Here is a 23,192-nt window from a genome sequence, read left to right on the forward strand (position 1 = left end):
TTATTTCATAAACGAAAAATAGCACCAACCCTTAAAAAAAAAAAAAAAGACAAATTTTATTCAAAAAACATGACAAACATGCTAAACAAAATCACATGTTTACATAGAGAACGGTCTGGAGGGTTTGAGAGCACACATGGTTAAATATAATCTGTTTATTACTCTTCATCCTCAGGATTTGTTTTTGTATTTTCCTTTGATTATTGAAATACAGTATTTATTTTTTCTGAATTACTGTAACTAAATCAATTTCTTTTCATATCTTTATTGTATTTCTGGCAAACTTGTAATGTACTGTGGCAAAAAAATGTTCTTTGTTTGTGAAAAGTTCCTTTTTGTAGACAGTGAGAGGAAGATGAGCTGAAAAATATGTTTGATAAGCTAAATATCATGAAACCCGGTTTTCGTTACTGCGATAAAACAGAAATCTGCACTTATAATTTGGGGAATGAACAACATGCTTGGCTTCATGTACTGACTTGCTGGAAACATAGCTAGAGTTGAAACAATGATTCATTTTTATACTATGTTCAAAGCTTGTGATTCTTTTTGTGTGTTTCTTTTCAGTATTTTGTGATCATGTCCATGGATTTCTGAATAAAATGTGGTGAATCGAACGTCCAGCTAAATTATTGAGGTTACCAGAAAAAACTAGAAAATACATTAAGCTAAACACTCAGTCCATAATATTTATCACTTAGCTCTTAGTATTAGACACCTTAAAGCTCGTCTTTGATGCAGTCTTTGCTGTAAATCAGTTTTACCGTGTCTGAGGGTTTCACCATCATCCATGCATATTTGCACAGTCGCTCCTTGTTGCAGTCCTTTTGCCAGTAGATTACATTCCTGCGGTTAAGATTGGCTCCGGCGCAGGCATCGTACCACCAGCCTCCTCCAGGAACCCCCTGAAACTCCAGCTTGGCACAGTTTTGGAAGTAGTTGTCGTTGTCTCTGTCTTTCGTGGTGAATCTCTGGTTGTCGTGCAGGTAGTTCTCTGTGTCCAGGGTCAAAGCGTCTACAGACGTGCCCTGGAACAGCCCCAGCCTCAATCTGTACGCTGACACTTCGTCTTCAACTAGTAAGGGGTCATACTCCCCCAGTTTGGTGACGGCGTCTGGGCCTACTAGTTTTACTCCTAGTTTATAACGTCCAGGGCCGCGCGTGAGCTGATGAAGGTGTTCATTCCCAAGCCAGTGATCCCCGGACACCCCACCGAAGCCGTGCTTGTACTCGGCCCAGGTGCGATCAAAATTCACGCTGCTGTTGACGGTGATGTGCTGCACGACAGTCCATCCTCCCTCCTGCATGGCACAGTAGGCCACAATGGGCGAGTCGCCTGGTTGGATCAGGTAAACACCATCTGTGGCCTGGCCTGAAGAGATCATCAGCATTTCATGACAGTCTCTGGGCAGCGCTGATGGGCAAATACACACAACAGTCATGACTGTGAATTAGCACAAGGGTGATTACACACACATTTCTCAGCCGCACACACATTTTTTAAAGGATTCTGGGATGTTAGAAAGTTTTAGAAAGTGTGTAAAAAGTTTAATCCTATTAGATACTGTTGATGTAAGTGATGTTGACCGTCCCCAAAAATCTACATGGTGCTAGACTTGGAGGGACACATGTATCTTTTCCACCAGTTTTCCATTTACTCATTCAAGAATTATTTGGATTTACATTTCCCTAATATCTCCCCCCTTCCATTAAAATCACAAAAGCAAAAGCTACACTGTGGTGAACGGACAAGCACATGCAGAAAACAGACATTATATCGAATGTAACAACAACACTGCTTCTCAATGGCTTCCAGGCAAGTCCTTGATCAATTGCTAAACTACTACAACTGTCTATCTCACTGAGGTACACAAATCACCTCCCGGGACACAGTGAGTCAGTGAGTGATTTGTATCTACTGTGGAATTTGACCCACGCCCACAGGAGAATACACAGATAATCGGAAATAAAGTTATTGCAGCACTTCAAAAGCCTTACATGGGAGTTTCATACAAAATAAATACTCTACTATCATCAGCTAGAGTTAGGAAAATTCTCTGAAAGTGACAGGCTACACTAACAAATGTACCTCTCATTTCACGGTTCCGCACCGTGTTCTGCTCCTCGGGGGCAAGCAGATGCAGGTTCTCAGCTTTGAGATGCTCCGTGTCAACTCCAGCGACACAAAGCAGAAGCATCAGGGCCGCAGTAGCTGGCACCCAGTATCTCCAACACCTCATCCTGCACTTTCCTCCATCAAACCATGAGATGTTAGTTATTGATACAGGGCTTCTAATTGAATTCAGTGAAAACACAGCAAAACAGTACTCGAGGAAATATACATTTATGGCCTCTGACGGTTTAAAGTTTAAATGCTTACCTTCAATAAAGCGCCTTGTGTGAGGTGCCAGAAATATGTTATCACTGAATCTTCACACACAGTATTAGCTTCCTCTGACAGAATGACAAAGCACTAGAATGCAAACAAGTCTGGCGACTGCTGAGTTCCGATTCAGAGTTCAGTGAATGGCAGGTCTCTTCACACACAGCCTCCTCCTGCCCAGCCACAGCTGGACTTCAGCCTCGGGTTCACATCACAATGACAGACATCAATTCTCCACTTATCTGTGTCAAGTGAGATAAAGCTGTGTAGAAAACAAACCCCATATCTCTGCCTCATTTAAATCACTTCAGTGAGGCTGAAGTCCAGGCGAGACTGAACTGAAGGGATTAACTGAAATCTGATGCTGTGTTAAAACTTGAGGTAAAGAACAGTGAGTTAAAGTAAAATGTGTTCTGTTGCAGAAAAGTTGAGTATTGTTTTTATTTATTAAAAGAAACATATTTGTACTTTTACTTCCAACATCAAAATCATAATAACATCCACAAATTATATCATCAGGGAAATTAAATTAGGCAAACTCAAACAACATATCAATGACACAAATTTTTTATTCTTAGGGTCATCGAACAACCACATTTCTGTGACAGAACTTCAGAATAGGATCATTTCATACCAAAAATGTATATTGCACATCCTCAGTATTTAAACTGTTCTTTTGTAAACTAATAAATACACCAACTTCTACAGACACGGTACAGTAAAATCCAAGGGCACAATCCAGGAGCAACTCTTTTCAGTTAGGTTTTCATTTCAGAATATTTCAGGTCACTGTTACCATAGAAACCTCTGCTATATGGCTCTTTATTGCTGTCAGGTAAGTTGAGACAGGTAAGAATCGATGACCTGGGGGGAAAAGATTACGTATGTAAGTACACGTGTTTGTACAGTTTGTACAGTTTAAGGATACTCACAGTCAACAATGATGATGACATTCATCACGTGTTCATACAGCACTGACCTTTGCCTTTTCTCCTGCAGCTCCTGGAGCAAATTCCAATGAAGGTTCATCAAGCCATAACTCCACCAACAGCTGATTAAAGACCTGAAAATTCCTATAACAAAAAAAAAAAATTACAAAATAAAAAATGATTAAAATGTTTTTACCATACATTGTGACTAATTCTGACTCTGGGTTTATATAGACTGTATATAAAAATGGACAATATGTCTCCTCACACTACCCAGAAATGAAAGTAAAATACTGGGATGTAGCTGCAGTAGTCCTCGACCAATCAGGCATCAGCTCTCAGCTGTCAAACATGATGTTTCACCTCATTTTTATATTACCAAATAACTCACTTTAAAATCAAACACCCGAAAATGAACACTTGAACAACAGCATGTTCAAAACTACCTCAAATAAACCATCTTTGAGACAAATGTATTTGACGTGGTCTATCTCCCGGCCATTAACATAGAGGAAATGGGATTTCTGACCCTTACTCTAGCCAGCCAGCAGGGGGTGATCCAGACAATTTGGCTTCACTTTTGGGGAGCCATCACAGCGTCCATCTTTATTTGCAGTCAATGTTTTATAGACTGTATGTTATGTTTTATTTTACTGCATATTAATACTGTTTGTACTTTGACAAGACAATTTTGTTTTTCTAAATGCAGCATGTTTTCAAATCTCATAAAAACTCTTACTTCTCTAACACAGCTTCAGATGATCCACTGTAGCCGCTTGCTCTTAGTTGCTGCCACCATTTTTTCAAAACTGAATGTATCCAGTTCAAACCAACTATAAGATACCTGCAAGCATAAAAGACAAACAATAATTTATTTGCATTTCTGTAATTACTCTCCTATATGTCATTCTGTGCTTTACTTTTGTAATAGCTCTATGAAATTAGAGTTTACTTCTGCAGGGATACTCACTCTTCATACGGCTTGGTGAGGACTTCCTTAACTAAAGGAAATAGGTCAACACAAAAGCCAATGGTAATCCTCAGAGAGTCCTGGTCAATGCTGCTGGGAGATTTGGATTTAAATAAAAGCCACAAGCGGTATTTCTCAGGTTCTTGCCAAATACAATGCTTACCTTCTGCTTATCAGTGGGAGAAAATCGACAAACACTCCAATGTCTTGGATTCTGTACAAAGACAGTAATGCAACACTTTTGAAAGTTGAACATATCGCGTTGTCACATGTTTGAAGCCAAACACACAAAACGTACCTCAGGAAGAATGTCAATAGCTCTCCAACATTTCTATGCCACAATGTGAAAGCTACTTTCAGTCTCAGATTTCTTCCAAAGAGCACGTCAATCATCGCGCTGTGATCCTTTGCGAGCTGAAAAATATGATGGGTTCAGATGTATACTGCATGTTAGCGATCCTCCAACATTAAGGCCAGGAACAAATTGAGCTGAACGAGTGTCTGACCTCAGAAAGTGCAGAGCAGTCTGCCTGCTCAGAACCAGTTCTACCAGTCCTGTGGTTATGACTGACATTCAGTGGGAACTCCAGCGGGTCCATGTCAAATATTTCCTGGTGCACGTCCTGTAGAGAGCTCATCTCGTTCTCGTTGTTTGCAGCATCGAAGGTCCTCCCAGGCCCGAGAGGCTTCCTCCAAGCCACCGTCTGGTGATGGGTCTTCCTCTTACAGGACACCACCCGCTTCACTCTGCCGGGGTTGCTAGAGCGACTCGCTGAATACCTGTGTGAAGTAAAATGTTCAAACATTCTGGGCAAAAATGAAAACACATACTGCATATGTTGTAGAGAGCACCAATTCACCTCTTTTTGTTGAATTCCTCGTTCTTATCATAATTCTCCTGTGTAGAAAAATTGGTGGTGATATACTATAATAGACAGTCTATCATACATAAATACATTTCTGATATGTAATGCGTAACGCAGCTCACATCTGTGATGTTTTTCCAATGAGGGTAGGTCACTATGTACTGAGCTGCATCAGGATGGGAGGCAAGTTCAAGACCTTGATAGTCTCCGTCCTCACTTTTAGAGTCCATTATATCTAAAGAGAAAAGAACTTTTAAATCAGTTACCTGGAAAAAATCGTTAGTATTATGACAAAATAATGATGATGTGTGCTTAGTTCAAAACATTTCTAATAAAAGTTCAAACAAAAGACATTACATTAAAATAACGATGAAAACCTCTTGCATTTATTGAGAAAAATCTAAATCTTTGTACTGACTGTACAAAGGATCTGAGGCACCTACACAAAGCTGAGTAAATAATTGATAACAATGCGTAAGACACAAGTAACCTCCACAGTCCACCCATCCCCAGAGATAAGACTGGATCAAACTACAAAGGAGAAAATGAAACTCCAGAGCTTCTGTTGGGATTTTCAGGTAAAACACAACACGCACACACACGAACAAACTTGATAGTATCTCTCTTCAACCACACACACGTTGTATCGCGTTTAAAAAAATATATAGAATAACTTTTTTCAACATCAAGTCTCACAGGTTCTCCAGGCTGAAAAAAAAACTCAATTTCCCATAACCACCGGCGGCACTGTTGTTCTCCCACACGGTGTCGTAGTCAGGAAGTGCTCTCGGGGAAAAACAGAAACAGCTGAGATTTTATTGTGAGTGTTTTTAAATTACTAACGGCACATGAAGTTAACCCGTTCGGCTCAGGGAGGGTTTGTGCTCTCGGGGGAATATGTATCCATGTCATTAAAGTGTAAGTTTCGTTTAGAGACAAATTAAAAAGCGTCATATCTTCTGTAACAACATAGGTAACGTAGCTACTGCTTCTACGGCTAACAGCGAACCTCTAAAAACAGCTGGTGCTACAACCACCGGTCTTAGAGACAGGTAATGACAGTGTGTGTACACTTTACAGCTCTTACCGTGAAATGTGTAGCACTCACCTTGTTTTTCTTTTAGCTGGATAGACAGATAAATAGATAAATAGATAAGTAGATAGCAGACAGACAGACGGACAGACAAATAGATGGATGGATAGACTGGCTCAGCTAACACACTCTTCCAACTGACTCACAATACCGCTTTTAATTGGAGAATAAAGCCTCCTTTTCATTCTGCAGCTCGTGCCATGTGCTCCCTCTAGTGCCCGAGCTGCTCATGGTGCAGACTCCCTCAGCAGAGAGGTGTGGGAGCAGTCAGCTGAAGTCTCTGGGGTCTCAGGTTAAAATGCAGCAGATGCTTTTGCTCTCCTGCCCCTGACATTGTCTTTTCATTTGTTGTTGTCCTGATCAATGAGGCATATCAGCTGTTTGCCCTGGGGACCATTATTGATTCACAGCCTGCAAGCTAATCTCTGTTGTACTTGAGCTCACTTTCACAGCCCCCCCACACCCCGAACGCACACCGAACAACAACATCAGCTGCTTTAATTGACACACCATCTCTTTCCGTGCTGTTTCCCGCTGACACTGCTGTTTTGGGGGGGTTTCTGCAGTTTAATCGTCTAGGTCGGCTGCAGCTTGACTGATGTTGACCTCTCTTCAAAAAAACACAACACGACTTGTGTGTGTGTGTGTGAAGCTGCCAGGGAGCACTGTGTAAACTCTCACTAAGTCAGGTAAGTTGTTGGATGCTTTAGAAGACATATTTTATTGGATTTACTTTGTCTTATATCTTGGTGTCATGTGATTTCTTAGAATGATTGCTTTTTGAAGATCATGTGATTGTGGTGACCAAACAGTTTCGTTTTCTGGGAGTGTGTTGCTGCTCTAACCAGCCGTGTCTTTCTGAAGCACAGTGATAAAATGGAGCCTCTTCACGCTGCCTGCGCCTTGTTAAGCCTTGCACCCCTGTTGGTGCTTGGTGTTGTCCCCATTTGGACTCAGCCAGAGCAGGTGCATCTCTCCTATCCAGGTAAGTGTCTTGGCTGTTTCAGCCAGCTTCATGTGTTTTTACTTAGGAATGCTTTTTATTCTGTATGAATACAAGCCAGTAGCCGATTCATATGGATCACAGATTTGCAGATGTTTGGACATATCCCTCAATTTTACGAAAAAACTCAGAGCTCTGGTATTTTTAGAAAGTTGAACTTTGCAGCACTGGAGCAGTGCCACACAAGTTCACTAAATAAATACAAATTACAAATCCTTTACAGTTATCTTGTTATTAAAATACAGGGTTTAAAACAGCATGAGAATTAATGGCTGATGTCTTTGACGATACTTAAGTTTGTTCCCACAGCATCTTCTGCTTTCCTGGTGCATAAAAAAAGGGAACTACTTTCTGTCACATATATTTAATGTTAAAGTGTTCGGCTTTCAGTATTGAATCTGCCCACAGTTAAAGGATAAAGGATCAGGCTGCTCTGAACACTGACTGCTCCCGGTTTCAGTGCTGTTGGGCTGGTGTAAAAAGAATTCATTCGATCAAGTCAAACACCAGAGCAGAGCAGAGTGGAGTACCATATTTTACCACTAGAGAGTGAAGTAACACTATGATCAGAGGGGCTTACTGACACAACCATTTCACTTTGTCAGCGTCAATTCTGAAATGTTTTCCTGTCAGCTCCGTCAATTTTCTTGGAGATTTAATCTGCTATGTCTCCTCTTGTTGTCACCCCAAACTTCACAATCTTTTTTACTAAACAGACACAACATGCCCAAAGCGCATGTCCTGCTCAAATTTTTTTTCTACCATTTTTCATTCATCCTCTACAGCTCTTCTCCCAAAATAGTCTACTCAGGCTTATGGAAAGATATGAGACGTTTCTCTTTCCAAACAGGAAACCCGTAGCTACTGCAAAAGTTACAAGGCTTTACAGTTTGCTTTAAGGACCCCCACTCCAATAAGAAAACTACGTGGTTCTCACAAGCACAAGAAAGTCGGCTGTGCTAGTACTGTTTGTTTCAGTCAGTGACTCCGCTAAGGGGTTGCATAACAGGCAGTTTGAAATATATGATGAGTTTTGTGAACCTGAACCATGCAACACTCCTCCAGAATAAAAATGTACAAAATATTCCCCTTTTAAACTCTGTAAATCATTTTATTGTAGGTTAAATGCACCTTATAACTACCACATGTATAGGTTGGATTAAATGATTTATAGAGTCAATGCCATAGAAATGCTTTTCGTCTGTCCTTATGAAGGTGAAACATGTGGTACTTATTTAATGAATTGATGCCTTGATGAATTGAGTACCTGGCCAGTTGTCAGCTTAACTCAGCTGTGTGATGGGTGTATCTTGCCAGCGGCAAGATCAGAAGTGCCACTCTTGTACAAAGTCAGCCATTTCATAAGCATCTGTTGGCTTTCTATAAATGCAGCACTAAGTGAATCCAGTGTCTCTGTCAGATCAATCTACATTGCATTTTCAAAAGCTGGAAACTTTTCTTCACAGGCGTGCCAGGCTCCATGTTAGTGACCTGGACCACCTTCAATAAAACAGCGAGCATGGTGGAGTACGGCATTCTGGGGGGCCGGCTCTTTGAGATCAGCCTCAAAGGTAACACTACCCTGTTTGTGGACTCAGGAGAAGAGAAGAGAAAGATGTACATCCACAGAGTCACGCTCACTGACCTCAAGCCTGCTGCTACTTATGGTGGGTTGTGAATTAATATTTATGAATTAATAAGAATGACTCTCTATATGAAGACTCAAACCTCTTTATGTTGTTTTAGTGTACCACTGTGGCAGTGATGAGGGCTGGAGTGAGATATTCTCCTTCACTGCTCTCAATGACAGCAGCCATTTCAGTCCCAGGTTCGCTCTGTACGGTGACCTGGGCAACGAGAACCCTCAGTCTCTGGCTCGACTACAGAAGGAGACTCAGCTCGGCATGTACGACGCCATTCTGCACATAGGTAAGCTAAAAGCTGTTAAAGAGTCTTTATCAGTACAAGACATTACGCAGGACTCGCACATATGCGCTCTGTTAAAAATTCTTGCTGGCACAATCTTCATGAACACTATAGGCATTTACACTTTTTCTACTTGGGACACACATAATAGCTGGTTTTTATGTGAACATTCCATGCTAGCTGTTATTTGTGATGCTAAAGGGAAACACACAGGAAATAAATTCAACAACCATGTTCGCTAGCTGCCTCTGCGTCCTCACTACAGGCTCATTTTGACTGCTGATGTCAGAGAGGTCTCATATTTACATTAAGGTGACGCCTCCATAGAGTTGAGCCGAACCACAATGCAGTTCAGCAACACACGATGTTACCACATTCAAAGTGAACGAGCACCATTCTACATTGAAATCTCCAGCGTGTACATGTGTGTGCTGCGCTAGTCACCAGATTGTATTAACAAAAGTCAAATCAATTAAAGTAGCTGATATCCAACTGAAATATCTATTGAAGCTAGTATTGTAATCATCATTAAATAATCCCCAATTCTGCAATTTTTGCTTTAGAACAATATATGAATGATGACGCACATGTCACTTGATTTCTTTATTATGTTATTTAGAGTCTAGATCTTAAGTGAAGGATTATTTTGACCTTTTAGTGGAAAAAAGCTAAAGCACTCTTGCTGAGTATTAGATGAGAAAATGGATACCACAGTGAGGTCTGTGTAGGAAATCTGATGCTAGGAGCCAGCAGATAATTTGCTCAGCTTAGTAGCTTGGAAACTGTTAGGAAAAAAGTCCTACTCACACCTCTTATGCTCAGTAATTAGTTAGTTCTAACAGCAAAGGCAGATCCAGACTAGCTGTTTCCAGTCTTACTGCTTTGCTAATCTAACCGTCTACTAGCCCTAGCTCCATGTTAACCATAAAAGTGCTTCTCATCTTACTCTATGAATCGAGTTGTGCTAAAATTGAAAATAACTTCAAAATGAACACATTCTAATATATCTGTCTTTGTTTCTTTTACAGGGGACTTTGCCTATGATATGCATGAGGTATTTTGCCCCTTCTTTTTTTCCTAATATCATAAACTGTGATGAAAATTGAGCTCAGTTAAAATTACTGACATCAAATTTCTTTCGTCAATATCTTATACTCGTAAAGCTGCTCTTTTCTCCCACTAATTCCACAGTGACAGACATGATAACTGCTTTACCTTTCCCCGCCGCCCCCTTCCCAAGACTCACAGCTGTTTATTATCCATGCATATAAAGGCACTCAGCTGTGGTGGAGACACACAGCTTATGATTAGCACTGATGTGAAATGCCTTAAGCCTGCGGTGAAAGATGAGAGTTCGGCTAATGTCGCCCAAGTATTTCATGAATAAAGAAAATGTGCCATTCAAAACTCCCTGAACTTTGGTCCCAAATCACATATTTGCTCATACGAAAACCTCCCACCTGTCATCTGTGATATTTAGCAGACATAACCTCGTCTCGGATGATGATATTATTTTTTTGTGAAATGAGTCCCTGCATTATTAATGCCTTTTTATTTTAATATGGAGAGAAAGATAAATGCAATCAGCCGACTCAAGACAATTGTGTTTTCAGCTTGTGTGTGCGAGAACATCCTGCGCTTTCACTGATATTATAAATAGAAAAACAGAGAGAGGGAATTTTTTCTGAAAGGTCATTAATAGTTGGTAAATGCCGTCACCACAGCCATGAGCCGCAGTCTGTGTTTAAAAGCTGTTTAGCCAGTATGAGGATATCTAAGACAATGAATAATCTCTTTTTGGTTTCACTGAGGTTTTGAATGGTCGACTGATGAAAACTTTCCTTCATTACTTTGGAAAATATAAATAATTTTCAAAAACAATTGGGCTGAAGATCAGTAAATGTAAAAAAATTAAACATTGTTGTGAAGCAGGAAAATCTCTGGCGTCATGTTTATCGACTGACTGTTATTTTCCCAGGACAACGGCAGGATCGGGGATGAGTTCATGAGGCAGATCCAGTCCATTGCAGCCTACGTGCCCTACATGACCTGTCCAGGCAACCATGAATCTACATAGTAGGTGGACCTCGTCTCTTGACTCATTCTGACATTTTGAGTGTAACTCAGACTCACACGTGCAGTACAGAGATCTTTACTGGATACGTGGTCGGGGAGTCCACATGTTCTCTGACTGTGTTTTGTCTGTTGTCTGCTTATAGTCGTCCAATGTTTTCCTTTTCGTTAAAAGTGTGCATTTGCAAACCCCCCCCAAAACGTTAAGGTCTGCCACAGTTTTTCCGCCATAGGAAACACTATGGTCATTCGAACAGATTGGAGCTATTTTGGTCAGTGAAGCCTGGAGCAGCATCAGGAACCACCAACATCTAAACAACGCGATGCTCTCCAAAACTAACATTTATCTGAGTGGGAATCATCAGCTCGCTATCTGTTTGTGGATTCCCACTGACGGGATGCAGTGGTGGGATGTGTCTCCATTTAGACTCATCATCACTGAATGTGGTGTTGTAAGTCTGGGAAAAAAAGAGACACGACAGTGAGCAGAGAACATTGCAGGGACCTAACTGTGGAAACAAATCAGGACAATAAGTTAATTTTTGATCATCAATAAGTTCTTAATTTGATAATGAACCAAAAGTCACAATGATCTCATATTAGACTAAATGTATGTAGACTCAAACTTCTTTGGATGGCCGAGGCATACAACCGCAGGGGAGTTAACCAATAACAGACAAATCAATGATGAAAATAATCTTATAAATCTTATAAAGTCTAAAGAAATCATAGTTGTCTTTAGTCAAACTGTACATAGTATTGTACATAGATATTACAACATATTCCTATTAAGTCTTCCCCTTATTAGTTTGATATTATGACCCTATAACGTGCTTTATTATTTTGACCGTTATTTGAGTGAGTCTGAGAGTATTTGTAGTGATGTCTATGAAAGGTACGCTTGTATGCTACGTTTGCCTTTCAGAATTATAGTGTCATATATCACAGTCTGTTGATAGTCAGATCTTTTCAATAAGTACCGAGGTAAATCAGAAATTCAGTTTCATGGTATTTGGATGCCTCTCAGCAGCCTTCTTATGCGTTTTATACTGAAGATCAGCAGCTCATATGTGTTAAATTCCAAGTACGTCTCCTGGAGTTAGTTGTGTGCTTTTCAAGGTGCCTGATCCTGTACCATAATATTTACTCACCACGGCTGTACAGAGTCAGTCCGCTCCTGGCCTTACCGTGTAAAATGTGACTACTGCCTGGTCTTTGTTATGGAGCCACTAACAGTAGTCTCTTTTTCTTGGCGCCGCATCCTGACATAAGAAACTGATAATCAAGTAGCGGCTCGCTACATTACATAACCCAGAAATCCAGCCCCCTCTCCTATACATAAATGTGTGTTTTGTTTTGCGGTATTGTTACAAATCCAAATATTCCCAGCTGCTGGCCCCGTGCATTTCTTCCTCACTCTATGTTGTGCTCCCGTCCACAAAAACTTCTCTGTTCCTCTCTTTCCAACCTCAAAACCAAACGGGTAAAAGGCAATTTAAAACTGTGCTGACCGCAAACGTTTTCAGTCAGCATTCCAACAGGATGAGAACAGCTCGTCCACAGAAGATGCTAAGGCCCCAATCAAGACAGTCTTTGTTCCTTTAGCACAATGTATGGTTCATCAGGATCTCCGGGGGGGACTGGGACATAGCCGTCACCATTTGAAACAGCGTCTCGTGATGGGAGTAAGCGATATGCTTCCCTGACGACTGGAAATGGCTCCCTCTAATTTCTCCGACTGCCTGGATTAAGCTCATCAGATGATGAGAGGGAAGATTTGACGAGGAGGGAAAATCACGTAGGGTCAGTTTAAGAGTCAGGTTTTGCGTATTGAATTTGACATCCGCCGGATTTCTATCTCAATTTTATTTGAATGGAAAAGCAAACACGTGGAAACGGGCTGCAGAACGTGAGTCACATGTTACACTGGACTTTCACGGGGCAGATTAATGACACTAATATAAGTTTATCATATTTGTTCTCAATCATATTTTCCACAGATGAGCCGCATAACAAAACACTTTAAAGCCTGTGGTTGTCTTCATTTCTACCGGCTCATCCTTTCCCTTAGGGCATGCCCGGTGATATCACTGTGTTTGGATTCCAGAGATTATATTATTCCACTAAAAGAATAAACTGTTTATTTGTTATATGTCCTTGACAGACATATCAAAATTATTGCCTGTTCTCTTCCAAGCCACAAGATGGAAGTATAAACCCATTTGTGAGTATTCCTGGTTCAGCGTCACAACTGAAAACTCTGCACCTTAATTGATTTTCACAGGAGCTCGTCACAGGGGCTCTATTTGAACTTCTTTGTTTAGGATTTAACAAGTTCAGAGAATTGATTCTTGTTAATTATTTGACATTTGTGTTGTCAAATCAATTTGACATAAATAAAAAAAAAGTTTTTCCTTAAAATCAGGAATTAAAAAGGACATTTTGAAGGTTTAGCTATATGTTGAGGATTCGTATCTTTGACTGGTCACAACTCCTAAATTGACCTTTGCCGGGTTATCATACTGGTCTTTTAAAGCTAACTTCTGGTCTCATTAGACTCAGACTTTTCACAAGATTTCTGTGATCCTCCTTTTGTTGTCCCTGCTGCTATCTAGTTACATTACTAAATTGGGCGATCTGGCCCACCCTGACCCGGCTGCTGCCATGAATATTGCCCCCCTTTTCTCTGGTCTTTCTTCTCTCTTACATAAGATAACAAAACATCATTCAAATCACCTCGATGAGTTATGACCCGTTGAGAAGACTGGCTCCTGCTTTCATGCTGAAATTAAAAACCTTGAAAAGAGACTGTCAGTTTTGCGTCAGGGGGACGTTTCCATGAAAGAGATTTTCCCTGTTTGCATTATAATATTTGTGTGGATGATGCTGCTGCTCTCTTGTTGTCCCAGAAGTGTGTTTTAATGTGTACAAAAAGTCTAGAAAAGAGTGGTGGTGATTGTGGTGGCAGTGATACATACAGTCAGTGTAGTGGCAGATTGATCACTGTAAGCACACTGCTATATCGGGATCAAGCAGGAACCACCGTGACTTGATGCTAAAACCGCTGTGGAAATGCTTTAAGCTGGGCTTCCTCTAATGGCGGCTACATCTAAAATTAAAGACTTTTAACAAGATGTCACGGTTTAAAGAAGGGTATAGTTAGAGGCCCTTTTTCTAGATTGACAGGTGTAGTACACGTAGTCACTGTGGCTCCTGCCTGCTCATCCATCGCCGCTCCACCCTTGCTCCCCCTGCGTCGCCCCAAGTTTTGATGATCTGGCTCCAGAAAGTGACCATGATTCTAAGCTTGAAAACATCCCCTTTAAAAACTTTAGGGTGATGTCACAGTACGTGCATGTTTTTCTACAGCCTTTAATTTAGCGGGGCAACCATTGGAGGCCCAGCTATAGCACAGCCTATGGTTTCTCAGAATGTCTAAGAATGGCTGGAAGCAGATGTCACCACCACTTGATGGTCATCTTTATCCGATGATATACCATCCTGCGTTTTCTGCCGAGTTGAAGGGTAAAACTGAATATGGAGGAAAAACACAGTGATTTGAAGAACTACAGTCTCATTGTACAGCAAAGCTTGGAATTATCTACAGTGAGTTCTGAATTCATCATCCATTTATTCAGCTCCGGTGGACGCACCACAAAGATAAAAGAGCAGCTGCTTGCAGCGTTTATTGCTGTTTGTTGTATATTCAAAGAATTTAGATTATATGATCAGCCCACCTAATTACGTTTCTCACGATCTGGTTTGTTCACAGCAACTTCTCCAACTACAGGAATCGCTTCAGTATGCCGGGCCAGTCCGAGAGCCTGTGGTACAGGTAAGAGGACAGAAGATAATGTAAGAGTGAGAATGGGCTTTGATTGGCTTAAGCAGGTGAAAGAATCAGAAACAGTTGTGGTCACATGAAGAGCGGATGGTCGCTGCCGATCAAAGCTTGGAAGGAATAATCACTTATCTTCCAACAGAGGTCCTGTGTCAAGCATCTTTGGAAAGTGTGCCAACCCTCCTCCTCTGTTTCAGCAAGAATTAATGTGCAGCCAAGGGAAAGTGGAGGCAGAGGATAGCAGCACTCCATTCTCTCAATTTAGTTTGCCTCTCCCTTCTCTGGAACATGGAAGCGATACAGAGGAGCTATACAAGCGACTGTGTGACTCATTGCCCACTTGAGATCAACTTCTCTGACAGTAAGATAGTACCAGGCCAGCTGCCCACTCCTCAGTCACTGGGCCTTGATGCAAGTTGGCCATTCGCTTATGTTCATGGCTATGAACAAAGGGCGGCAAATGTAGACAACGTGTACACAACTAAATTAACAGCAGATGGTTTTCAGTTAAAGGGTTTGTAAGTTCTTCCTTCAGGTCCCTATCGCCATCAATTTAAAAAAAAATGTCCACTGGAAGAAAACTGATATCTGTGGCCCTCCCAGGACAGTTATAAATAGAACCAGTCATATGCTGGCTCAGCGGTCTGCCTACTTCTATGACTTCAGCCAGGGGCACGCAGAGATGACAGGTAGAAATTAGCGAACATGTCAGGGAAGAGTCGGCGTCTGGCAGTTGTCAGGCAGTGCACATTACTGCGATTTAGGGGCATAGCTTGGACAACAGAGCCGGTGAGAGGCAGTGGGATGTATCAGTTGCATATTTTCAAAGTGTAGCCCCTTGCTAGCTTTTCCAGGATAACCAACCCAAGCTTTAAGGCTCTTTATTGTCATTGCACAGTACAAGTATTTATACAACGAAATGCAGTTTCTCATATCAAGGTATAAGTGAACCCTCCTGTAGGTGGGAATGATGGACTCCTCTGTTTGCCAGTGACACGGTCTGAGGGTTGAAGTGGCAGCTGTATGACAAACAATGTGTGCCCGCAGCTGGAACCTGGGGTCAGCGCACATCGTCTCCCTCTCCACTGAGGTTTATTTCTACCCGGAGTTCGGCCCGGAGCTCCTCTTCAAGCAGTATGAGTGGCTTAAGAAAGACCTGGAGGTTAACAACCACACCATTAACACACTGATGACAGCTCTGCTTTCTTCCCACACTTTTTCTCTGTCTCTCTCCAACTCTCTGTTTCGCTCAATCATAAATCTACTGATAGGTTTTTCTTTCTTAAATAATAGTACCTCTGTGATCTATCTCACTTCCTCACTCCTGATGTAGGAGGCCAACAAACCCGAGAACAGAGCAGCGCGTCCATGGATCATCACCATGGGACACCGACCCATGTACTGTTCTGATGATGACAAGGACGACTGCACCAAGTTTGACTCCTGTGTAAGTTCAAACCACCGAATCCCATCCATTCATTCATATGTTTCCCCTGGCCTACACAGTAATCATTCTTATGTAGATGGAAACTACACAGATCAGCCACATCATTAAAACAGATGAGTGGTTTCAATGTTGTGGCTGATCGGTGTAGGTCTATAGAAACCGTACAGTCTCACTGAGTGAATGAGGATGGTGCCTCTCATATTCCCACAAGGTCTAAAGTGTAAAAATTCCTAATGGCAGACATTTTATTAGCATAATTATTACTATTTTTGTAATAGGACTCTACCTGACATAGCTATATTTAATTTGGACAAGCAACAGAATTAGATTATTGTCTTAAAGCATTATACAAATTGCCTATAAAGGACTCATTGTTTATTGTTTCCTGTGTTATATGAAGAACAGCATGGCTTCGTTGTGGAAGCATTTATTTTCTTACATAAATGCATTTGTAAGCTTTATTTCCTGCCTGACACTTATATCGCTCCTGGTAGCAGACGTGTCGCACGTGTTGCACGGGTGCCGGTCCTCATCACAACCCATCAGCACGTTGAGTACGGTTTGCTGTCATAATTGCTGTAATTTGGACCAAATAGTTTCCAGTTAGAATAACTCCTCTCAGCACTTGGCAGTGTTTGGAGAGAGGCTGGCATTGGTGCAATGGGCTTCTACCAGGTAGCGTTTCAGGTGGCAGGTAGAGTTTCTGACATCAGTGCCAATTCTTGCCAGTGATGTTATTCCTCTCTGCTCTGTCTCAGGTCCGACTGGGACTGAACGACACCAAACCGCCAGCCCCCGGTCTAGAGGATCTATTTTACCGCTATGGTATGCTCCCTATTCGACAACCAGCTGTGTTCTGCTAATGGGGGCTTTAACATCACAAATTTGCACACTCAGACAGAATAATGTCCTAACAGTTGCAGAGAGTGGAGCAATCCAAAAATAATTTATTAAAAAAGCAGACCTTTGGTCTGGCTGATCTCCCACCAGCCGATTCCCACATGTTTTTCTTGTCTTACATTACTCAGACTTTTGTTTGTTGCATTTAATTATTTAAATTGCTGTGGAACAATTTAATGTTTTGTTTGATCTGATCCAAAGCATTTGTTGTCTGTTGAGAAATCTGTAATGAAATGATCAGAGGATTTGAGAATCAATAGATAATGGAGCAGCAGGATGTGCATATTCAGTTGTTGTGGTAGTTGTTTTTTACAGAAGCTTGCTGACGATCATTCTTTCACAGGAGTGGATCTGGAGCTGTGGGCTCATGAGCACACATATGAGAGGCTGTGGCCTGTCTATGGAGACAAGGTCAGCTTTTACATGAAGTTATTCAAAGCACTTTACATGTCTGTATGGCTCGTCTTTTGGCTCAGAGAAAGAGACGTGCTGTGCTCTTCTTTTATTCTTTAGGTGTTCAATGGCAGCAAAGAGCAGCCGTATGTGAATCCAAAAGCTCCGGTTCACATCATCACAGGCTCGGCTGTAAGTACTTTCACATCACTGCATCACTGTTAATGCCTCTCCACCAGGATTGGTGCATGAATTGTCAGCAATATCAACAAAAACAACGTCATGTATAGTACCCAGTCTTGTCTGTGTGGCAGCTGGCCCGCCACAGAAGTTTAGCTCCAGCTGTTTCTCTGGTAAAGTGTTTTCTAATGTGGTAGCGAGCAGCACAGGGCATGCTTTGTCATGCAGCCGCAGAGGGATTAGTCATATTGAAACGCAGCCAGACTCACACCGAGGCACAGCCTTAGTTGTAAATGTCGCACAGGCCTCGTGGACGAGGAAGTCATAAGGTTCATCGGTAACAGACTCAGTTTTATCGCTGTTGGATCCTCTGCAGGGGTGCAGAGAGAGGACCGACCTCTTCAATCCAAACCCCAAAGAGTGGAGCGCATTCCGCAGCACCGATTATGGCTACACCCGCATGCAAGTGGTCAACACTACCCATGTTTACGTGGAGCAGGTCTCCGATGACCAGGTGGGCACACATGGATGAGTTGTACAAGCAACACAAATAGAAGAGACACAAAACATTTTAACCACAAAGAATTTTCTTTTAAGTAGTAACAAAACCTTTTCTGTCTTCCAGTATGGTAAAGTGATTGACAGCATATGGGTGGTGAAGGAAAAGCACGGCTTCTCCGCATGGCTCTGAAGACCCACATCTTCAAAATGAAGTGTTCTGCTCAGGAAATGAACTGAAAACATGCACTTTCTTTTAAGTTGCTGCGCTTCAACATGTATGCAGTGATTATCAAAATCATGTTTATTCATGAATCTTTTAATTTCAGACACTTTCCAATCTGTTTTATAATAGTTTATAATACCGTATCCAATGATCAACAACTGTGAATGTATATAATTAACTGTTGTCTGCTCTTCAAAAATTGCTTTTACATTTTAATAAATTTGTGATTTCTTTTTAACTAAGCATGTCTGGATTTGATCACTGCAACTTCACTTTGATTTGGTTTCAATGTCTGCCCCTTCCTCTTGCATGAATTATCCCCTGACAACAGACGTAGACTCGCTTGAGCATACGTCTGGCGTACACCAGGCCTCATTCCCTTCGAAGCATTATTTTCATTTCAGAAAATACACTCACAGACAGATCAGGTCTCGCCTGGATCACTCTATCAAGATGACAGATCCTCTCTTGGCGTTTCATATCAGGATATTGGAACCTGGTTTCATTGTCCATCTGTGTGGCCGTCGGGAGACAAAAAGACACATGGAAGCTTAGACGCCAACACAAAAAAGGCTGTTATGTAAGTTAGGGATGCTTTGCGGCTTTGGCTCATTCCTTGACTCCCACCACTACGGGTGGTATTAATCCCCAATAACAACATGCTGCCTCTGATGAATACTGGAAGACAACCTGCATAATTTTGTTCACACAACATTGTTAAATATACAAAATCAGTCATTTATTAATAACTTACAAATTAACATACAGGACGTTATTCGCCAGATGTTGTGATCCAAAGCAAATGTGTAAAAAGGAGACTGTTAAAGCTTCAGTCGGAGTGCTGTTCTTTTTTAAACCCTGTGCTCAGCCCCCAAAACAACCAGAAGACAAAAAATGTAGCAGAATTTACATGTCAACATGTGTCACAGCATGTTAGCTGTAATGAGCTCAGAGCCCTGAAGTAGTCAGGCTTCACTAGCACGTCAGTAAATCCTCTGAGTTTTTGCACTCCTCTCTGATTTCGACGCCCCCTCACACTCACATGCTCTTGGGTTTTTCTACCCACTGCTAACTGCCACTCACACACACACAGCCTCATGATTGCGAAAGTAGCTTTGCAGAGAAGGCCCTGGCACCACTGAGTTCCTGACCTCCAACCTGCTCCCGCTGTACTCTGTGTATTCTCTCCGAGTGAGAGACGCACAAGAGACACAGGAGAGAACCGTTTCATACTGCACAGACCAGACAGGAGCTGCAGAGGAGAGCATGTGCTGCCAGACTGAGCCTCGACTCCAGCTCCTTCTGTTTCCAACTGTTAACGGCCACATTTAAAGTCCTATAAAAGGTGTTTGTTTTTCAGCTCGTCATCTAATGTATGATGCACAAATGAATGGATGGAAAGCCCTTGTCTTAAATAGTGACCAAGTCACATGGCTTGCACGTTCTTTATCTCTTAAGTTCATGTGATTTCCTGAAAAGTTGACAAAAAGAAGTAAAAAAAACATTGATCGCAATCCAGGAAAAAAAAAGCTAGGAGAAAATAACATCACATCGGATCGCTTGCCTGTTGGTTATATGTAATGTGCTTATTACCGCCTCTGATAGAGGCACTGCAGGTTGTGGTGTTGTGGGTAGAAGCCTTTGTTGACAGAAAGTGATTCTTGCGTTTTAACATCTTTATGTTTGTCAATTTCAATCTTTCAAGTCAGATTCGTTGAATTTTTCAACCAACGTCACGTTGAGCAATCACCACTTCACATTTTCTGTCATGAAGCGACTTGATAACAACTGTTAGAAAGACTCAACTTCTCTATTTGATACCTCTTGCACACCGATGCTCCTGCTAGCTCTAAGTACCACATTGACTGGACCCTGTCCTGAGTCTAACATTTGAATTTATCTCCACTTAAGAGCCTAGTAAAACAGAACCTACTGTTTGATCAGACTACTGAATATCCCGAGTCCACAACATGACCACACAGCCTTTCCACTATAGTTCATTTCTTTTTAGCAGGCTAATATCTAATGACACATCAACAGCTTTTTATCCATCCCTAAGCCTGTGGCTCAGTAAAGCCTGTAGTCTCTTTCTCTTCACCAAACAGCCGTGGGACTTCTCTTATATCACTTCCCCTAATCTCTGCGGTTTACCAGCATTATTTATCTATTTTCAAAAGTTTGAGGCGTTCAATAACGCAGAGACTAGAGAGGGCATCTGTGGTCTATCCCTCCACGGCTGGGGGAGCGGGCCTTTGATCAGAGGGTTAAACTGTGGAGACTGGGGACATGTGTAGTGAATTCAAGCCCCTCAGATGCGTGTTCTCAGAGATATTTCATCAATCCAGAAGCTCAGCGTTCTTCCAGAACCAAAAGCGCCGCCATTAGGCAGCCTCAGACCACCAGTGCGAAAAACAGCCAAGTACAGTCTGTGCAGGAAAATCACTGCACATTCTAACCATAATTCCACTCACAACATCAACACCACAACGGATTACAGAGCTTCAGAGTGTGGCATCAACAGGAACATTGTGTGCACTGAGAACACGCAATGCCTCAGTAATTCTGAGGTAAAAGTTATTTTGACACAGGGTTTTTGTTTTAGTAAGAAGTATGTAAGGTAAATTGAAACAGATCCGACTGGGTGTTTGGTTCAAAATAACATACACTGATAAAACACCACAGGGAGGCCAACAGCATGAATCCTGTCTCCTCATACCACTAAGGGTGTGAATCACGTCACTATAGCAAGGAGACACGTCAAAATGTGCAAAGATTGTTTACATTGAACACGTGTACTATAGGTTGTTACAGTAAGCAAGAGCCAACATTGTAGATCCTGGTTAAGGATAGAGTTACCGATGGTGAGGGTCTGTTCATTGAATCCTACAGTACGCCTGCCCTGTTGACATTAGCTTCAGCTAACGGAAAGTAATGATTGCCGACCACCGCAGGACTTGCAAAGATTGTAGAATATTTCAACTTATTTGTCAATTGGCTGTTACAATTGGATTTTATATCCACACTGAGTCAGCAAACATTTAAACACTAGGATTTTGTGATTTAAAGCATGATGTCTAAAAAGTTAGAAGTGAACTCACAAGTGAACAATAGTTTAAATAGATAAATGGATGAATAATGGATGATTGCTTAAAAAGTAAAATTACTGCTATAGATTGTAAATAAAGATGGACAACATGCCAGCTCCGCGAAATTGAAGCTAAAACATCTCGATTTACCCCAGGTGGATGGTTGCTTTAAATTCCCCACCTCCTCCATGTTAGCAAATTGGACACGCCATATCATTTTTTTTCCCTCCAAAGAGTTTTTTTCTGTTATTTAAGGTACTTGCCATCACACTGATGTTTTTCCAAATGCTTATATTTCCAGTAACTTGGTCTTAATTAGTTATTTGATTTGATAAAAACAGGCAGCACAGTCGTTATTAACATCTTAGACTGGCTCGCGATTGGTTAGGCACGTGTATCGGCAAGACCTCAAAAGTCTGGCTCCGCACCACGATCACTGCTGTGCAGACTCCAAATTATGTCACCAGTGTATGGTGGCAGCACCTGTATATGGCATAGTTCAGCTTCATTTTCAGTTGGAGGAAGTAGAGATGCTTTGTCAACAAAACAAACTTTTGGTTCCGTTTAATTAAAAAGCATAAACAATATCCAACTTTTTATTATCAGTATTGGTGTGAATACATCCAGTTCAAAATTAATTCAGATTCTACACCTGGATCATCAGAGTTATTGTTTATGAAGTGGCACCTGATAGAGCTATGGAGGTACCTGACAGAGAGGAAAGGGAAACACTGGTGTACAGGATATGTCTGTATAGAACTACTCAACCGTCACTCATACATATGGAAACATTTCCATTCAATTCTGACCACAAGCACATAAACAGAAAACTTCAAAATGAAGCTAGCAAGTATCAGTGGCACAAATGAGGCAACCATCCAGATGAGAAATGCAGCAATTTATCAGGAAGACATTAGGTTAACTACTCTAATTTAGCCAAGCAAGAAAACCTCTAGTTACTGGAGGGCTCATCATCATCATCCTGCAATTTAACAGTGAAAGGACTCGGGGACCGATCTCGATCTCCACAAAGAGTTTCAGGAGACACAGGTCATGTTGTTCTGCAAACAGACAAGGCCAACCTGAGACTCCTCTCAGTCTGCAGGAAGCACTATATTGGTGCAGGGGGCAGAGATTCAACTCATTTACTTTGAGCGCTAACACTTGTCAGGTTCTTGAGAGCTGTAACAGGGGTGTGCTACCACATAGACTGCTGTTGGCAGGCAGAGCGGTTGGTTAGAAAAGTGCCAAGCATAGTTCGGACAAGGGAAATGATATAAGGTGGATCAGTCGACAACATGATGTCAGACATTTTGCCCTTGATTGACTGAGAAGAAAAACTAAATTACCTTTTTGTCCATGTAAATTTGCAGGATTA

At 41.5% G+C, this 23,192-nt stretch overlaps 3 protein-coding genes across 10 annotated transcripts; 1 reads left to right on the plus strand and 2 right to left on the minus strand.

Moving 5' to 3' along the window:
- Positions 1-31: 31 nt before the first annotated feature.
- zgc:194887 (uncharacterized protein LOC571819 homolog) lies at positions 32-2,562 on the minus strand. Of its 3 annotated transcripts, none has more exons than XM_062396718.1 (3): positions 2,381-2,562; positions 2,090-2,241; positions 32-1,414 (listed from the first exon to the last, which is right to left on the minus strand). In XM_062396718.1, the coding sequence occupies exons 2-3, from the start codon at positions 2,238-2,240 to the stop codon at positions 720-722; spliced, it is 846 nt and encodes a 281-aa protein (XP_062252702.1). In that variant the 5' UTR covers position 2,241; positions 2,381-2,562; the 3' UTR covers positions 32-719. The 3 variants fall into 3 exon arrangements, with proteins under 3 accessions (XP_062252702.1, XP_062252700.1, XP_062252701.1); XM_062396716.1 differs by having other exon boundaries at positions 2,090-2,246; XM_062396717.1 differs by having other exon boundaries at positions 2,090-2,251.
- Positions 2,563-2,932: 370 nt separating this feature from the next.
- On the minus strand, positions 2,933-6,390 carry LOC133961552 (KATNB1-like protein 1). Of its 2 annotated transcripts, none has more exons than XM_062396714.1 (10): positions 6,257-6,390; positions 5,271-5,383; positions 5,143-5,180; positions 4,789-5,062; positions 4,581-4,696; positions 4,446-4,496; positions 4,283-4,372; positions 4,052-4,156; positions 3,363-3,456; positions 2,933-3,247 (listed from the first exon to the last, which is right to left on the minus strand). In XM_062396714.1, the coding sequence occupies exons 2-10, from the start codon at positions 5,376-5,378 to the stop codon at positions 3,215-3,217; spliced, it is 909 nt and encodes a 302-aa protein (XP_062252698.1). In that variant the 5' UTR covers positions 5,379-5,383; positions 6,257-6,390; the 3' UTR covers positions 2,933-3,214. The 2 variants fall into 2 exon arrangements, with proteins under 2 accessions (XP_062252698.1, XP_062252697.1); XM_062396713.1 differs by having other exon boundaries at positions 4,283-4,375.
- acp7 (acid phosphatase 7, tartrate resistant (putative)) lies at positions 5,900-18,970 on the plus strand. 5 transcript variants are annotated; one of them, XM_062396710.1, is made up of 16 exons: positions 5,904-5,968; positions 6,122-6,200; positions 6,808-6,930; positions 7,111-7,226; positions 8,711-8,911; positions 8,991-9,173; positions 10,199-10,224; positions 11,149-11,246; positions 15,016-15,078; positions 16,132-16,246; positions 16,418-16,531; positions 17,290-17,356; positions 17,775-17,842; positions 17,945-18,016; positions 18,381-18,518; positions 18,630-18,970. In XM_062396710.1, exons 4-16 carry the CDS (start codon positions 7,118-7,120, stop codon positions 18,693-18,695), a joined length of 1,320 nt encoding a protein of 439 aa, XP_062252694.1. In that variant the 5' UTR covers positions 5,904-5,968; positions 6,122-6,200; positions 6,808-6,930; positions 7,111-7,117; the 3' UTR covers positions 18,696-18,970. The 5 variants fall into 5 exon arrangements, with proteins under 5 accessions (XP_062252696.1, XP_062252692.1, XP_062252694.1 ...); XM_062396712.1 differs by lacking the exon at positions 6,122-6,200 and having other exon boundaries at positions 5,900-5,968; positions 7,106-7,226; XM_062396708.1 differs by lacking the exon at positions 6,122-6,200 and having other exon boundaries at positions 5,900-5,968.
- Positions 18,971-23,192: the final 4,222 nt, after the last annotated feature.

The sequence above is a fragment of the Platichthys flesus genome, chromosome 10 (genome assembly GCF_949316205.1).
Source record: "Platichthys flesus chromosome 10, fPlaFle2.1, whole genome shotgun sequence".
Taxonomy (NCBI): Eukaryota; Metazoa; Chordata; class Actinopteri; order Pleuronectiformes; family Pleuronectidae; genus Platichthys; species Platichthys flesus.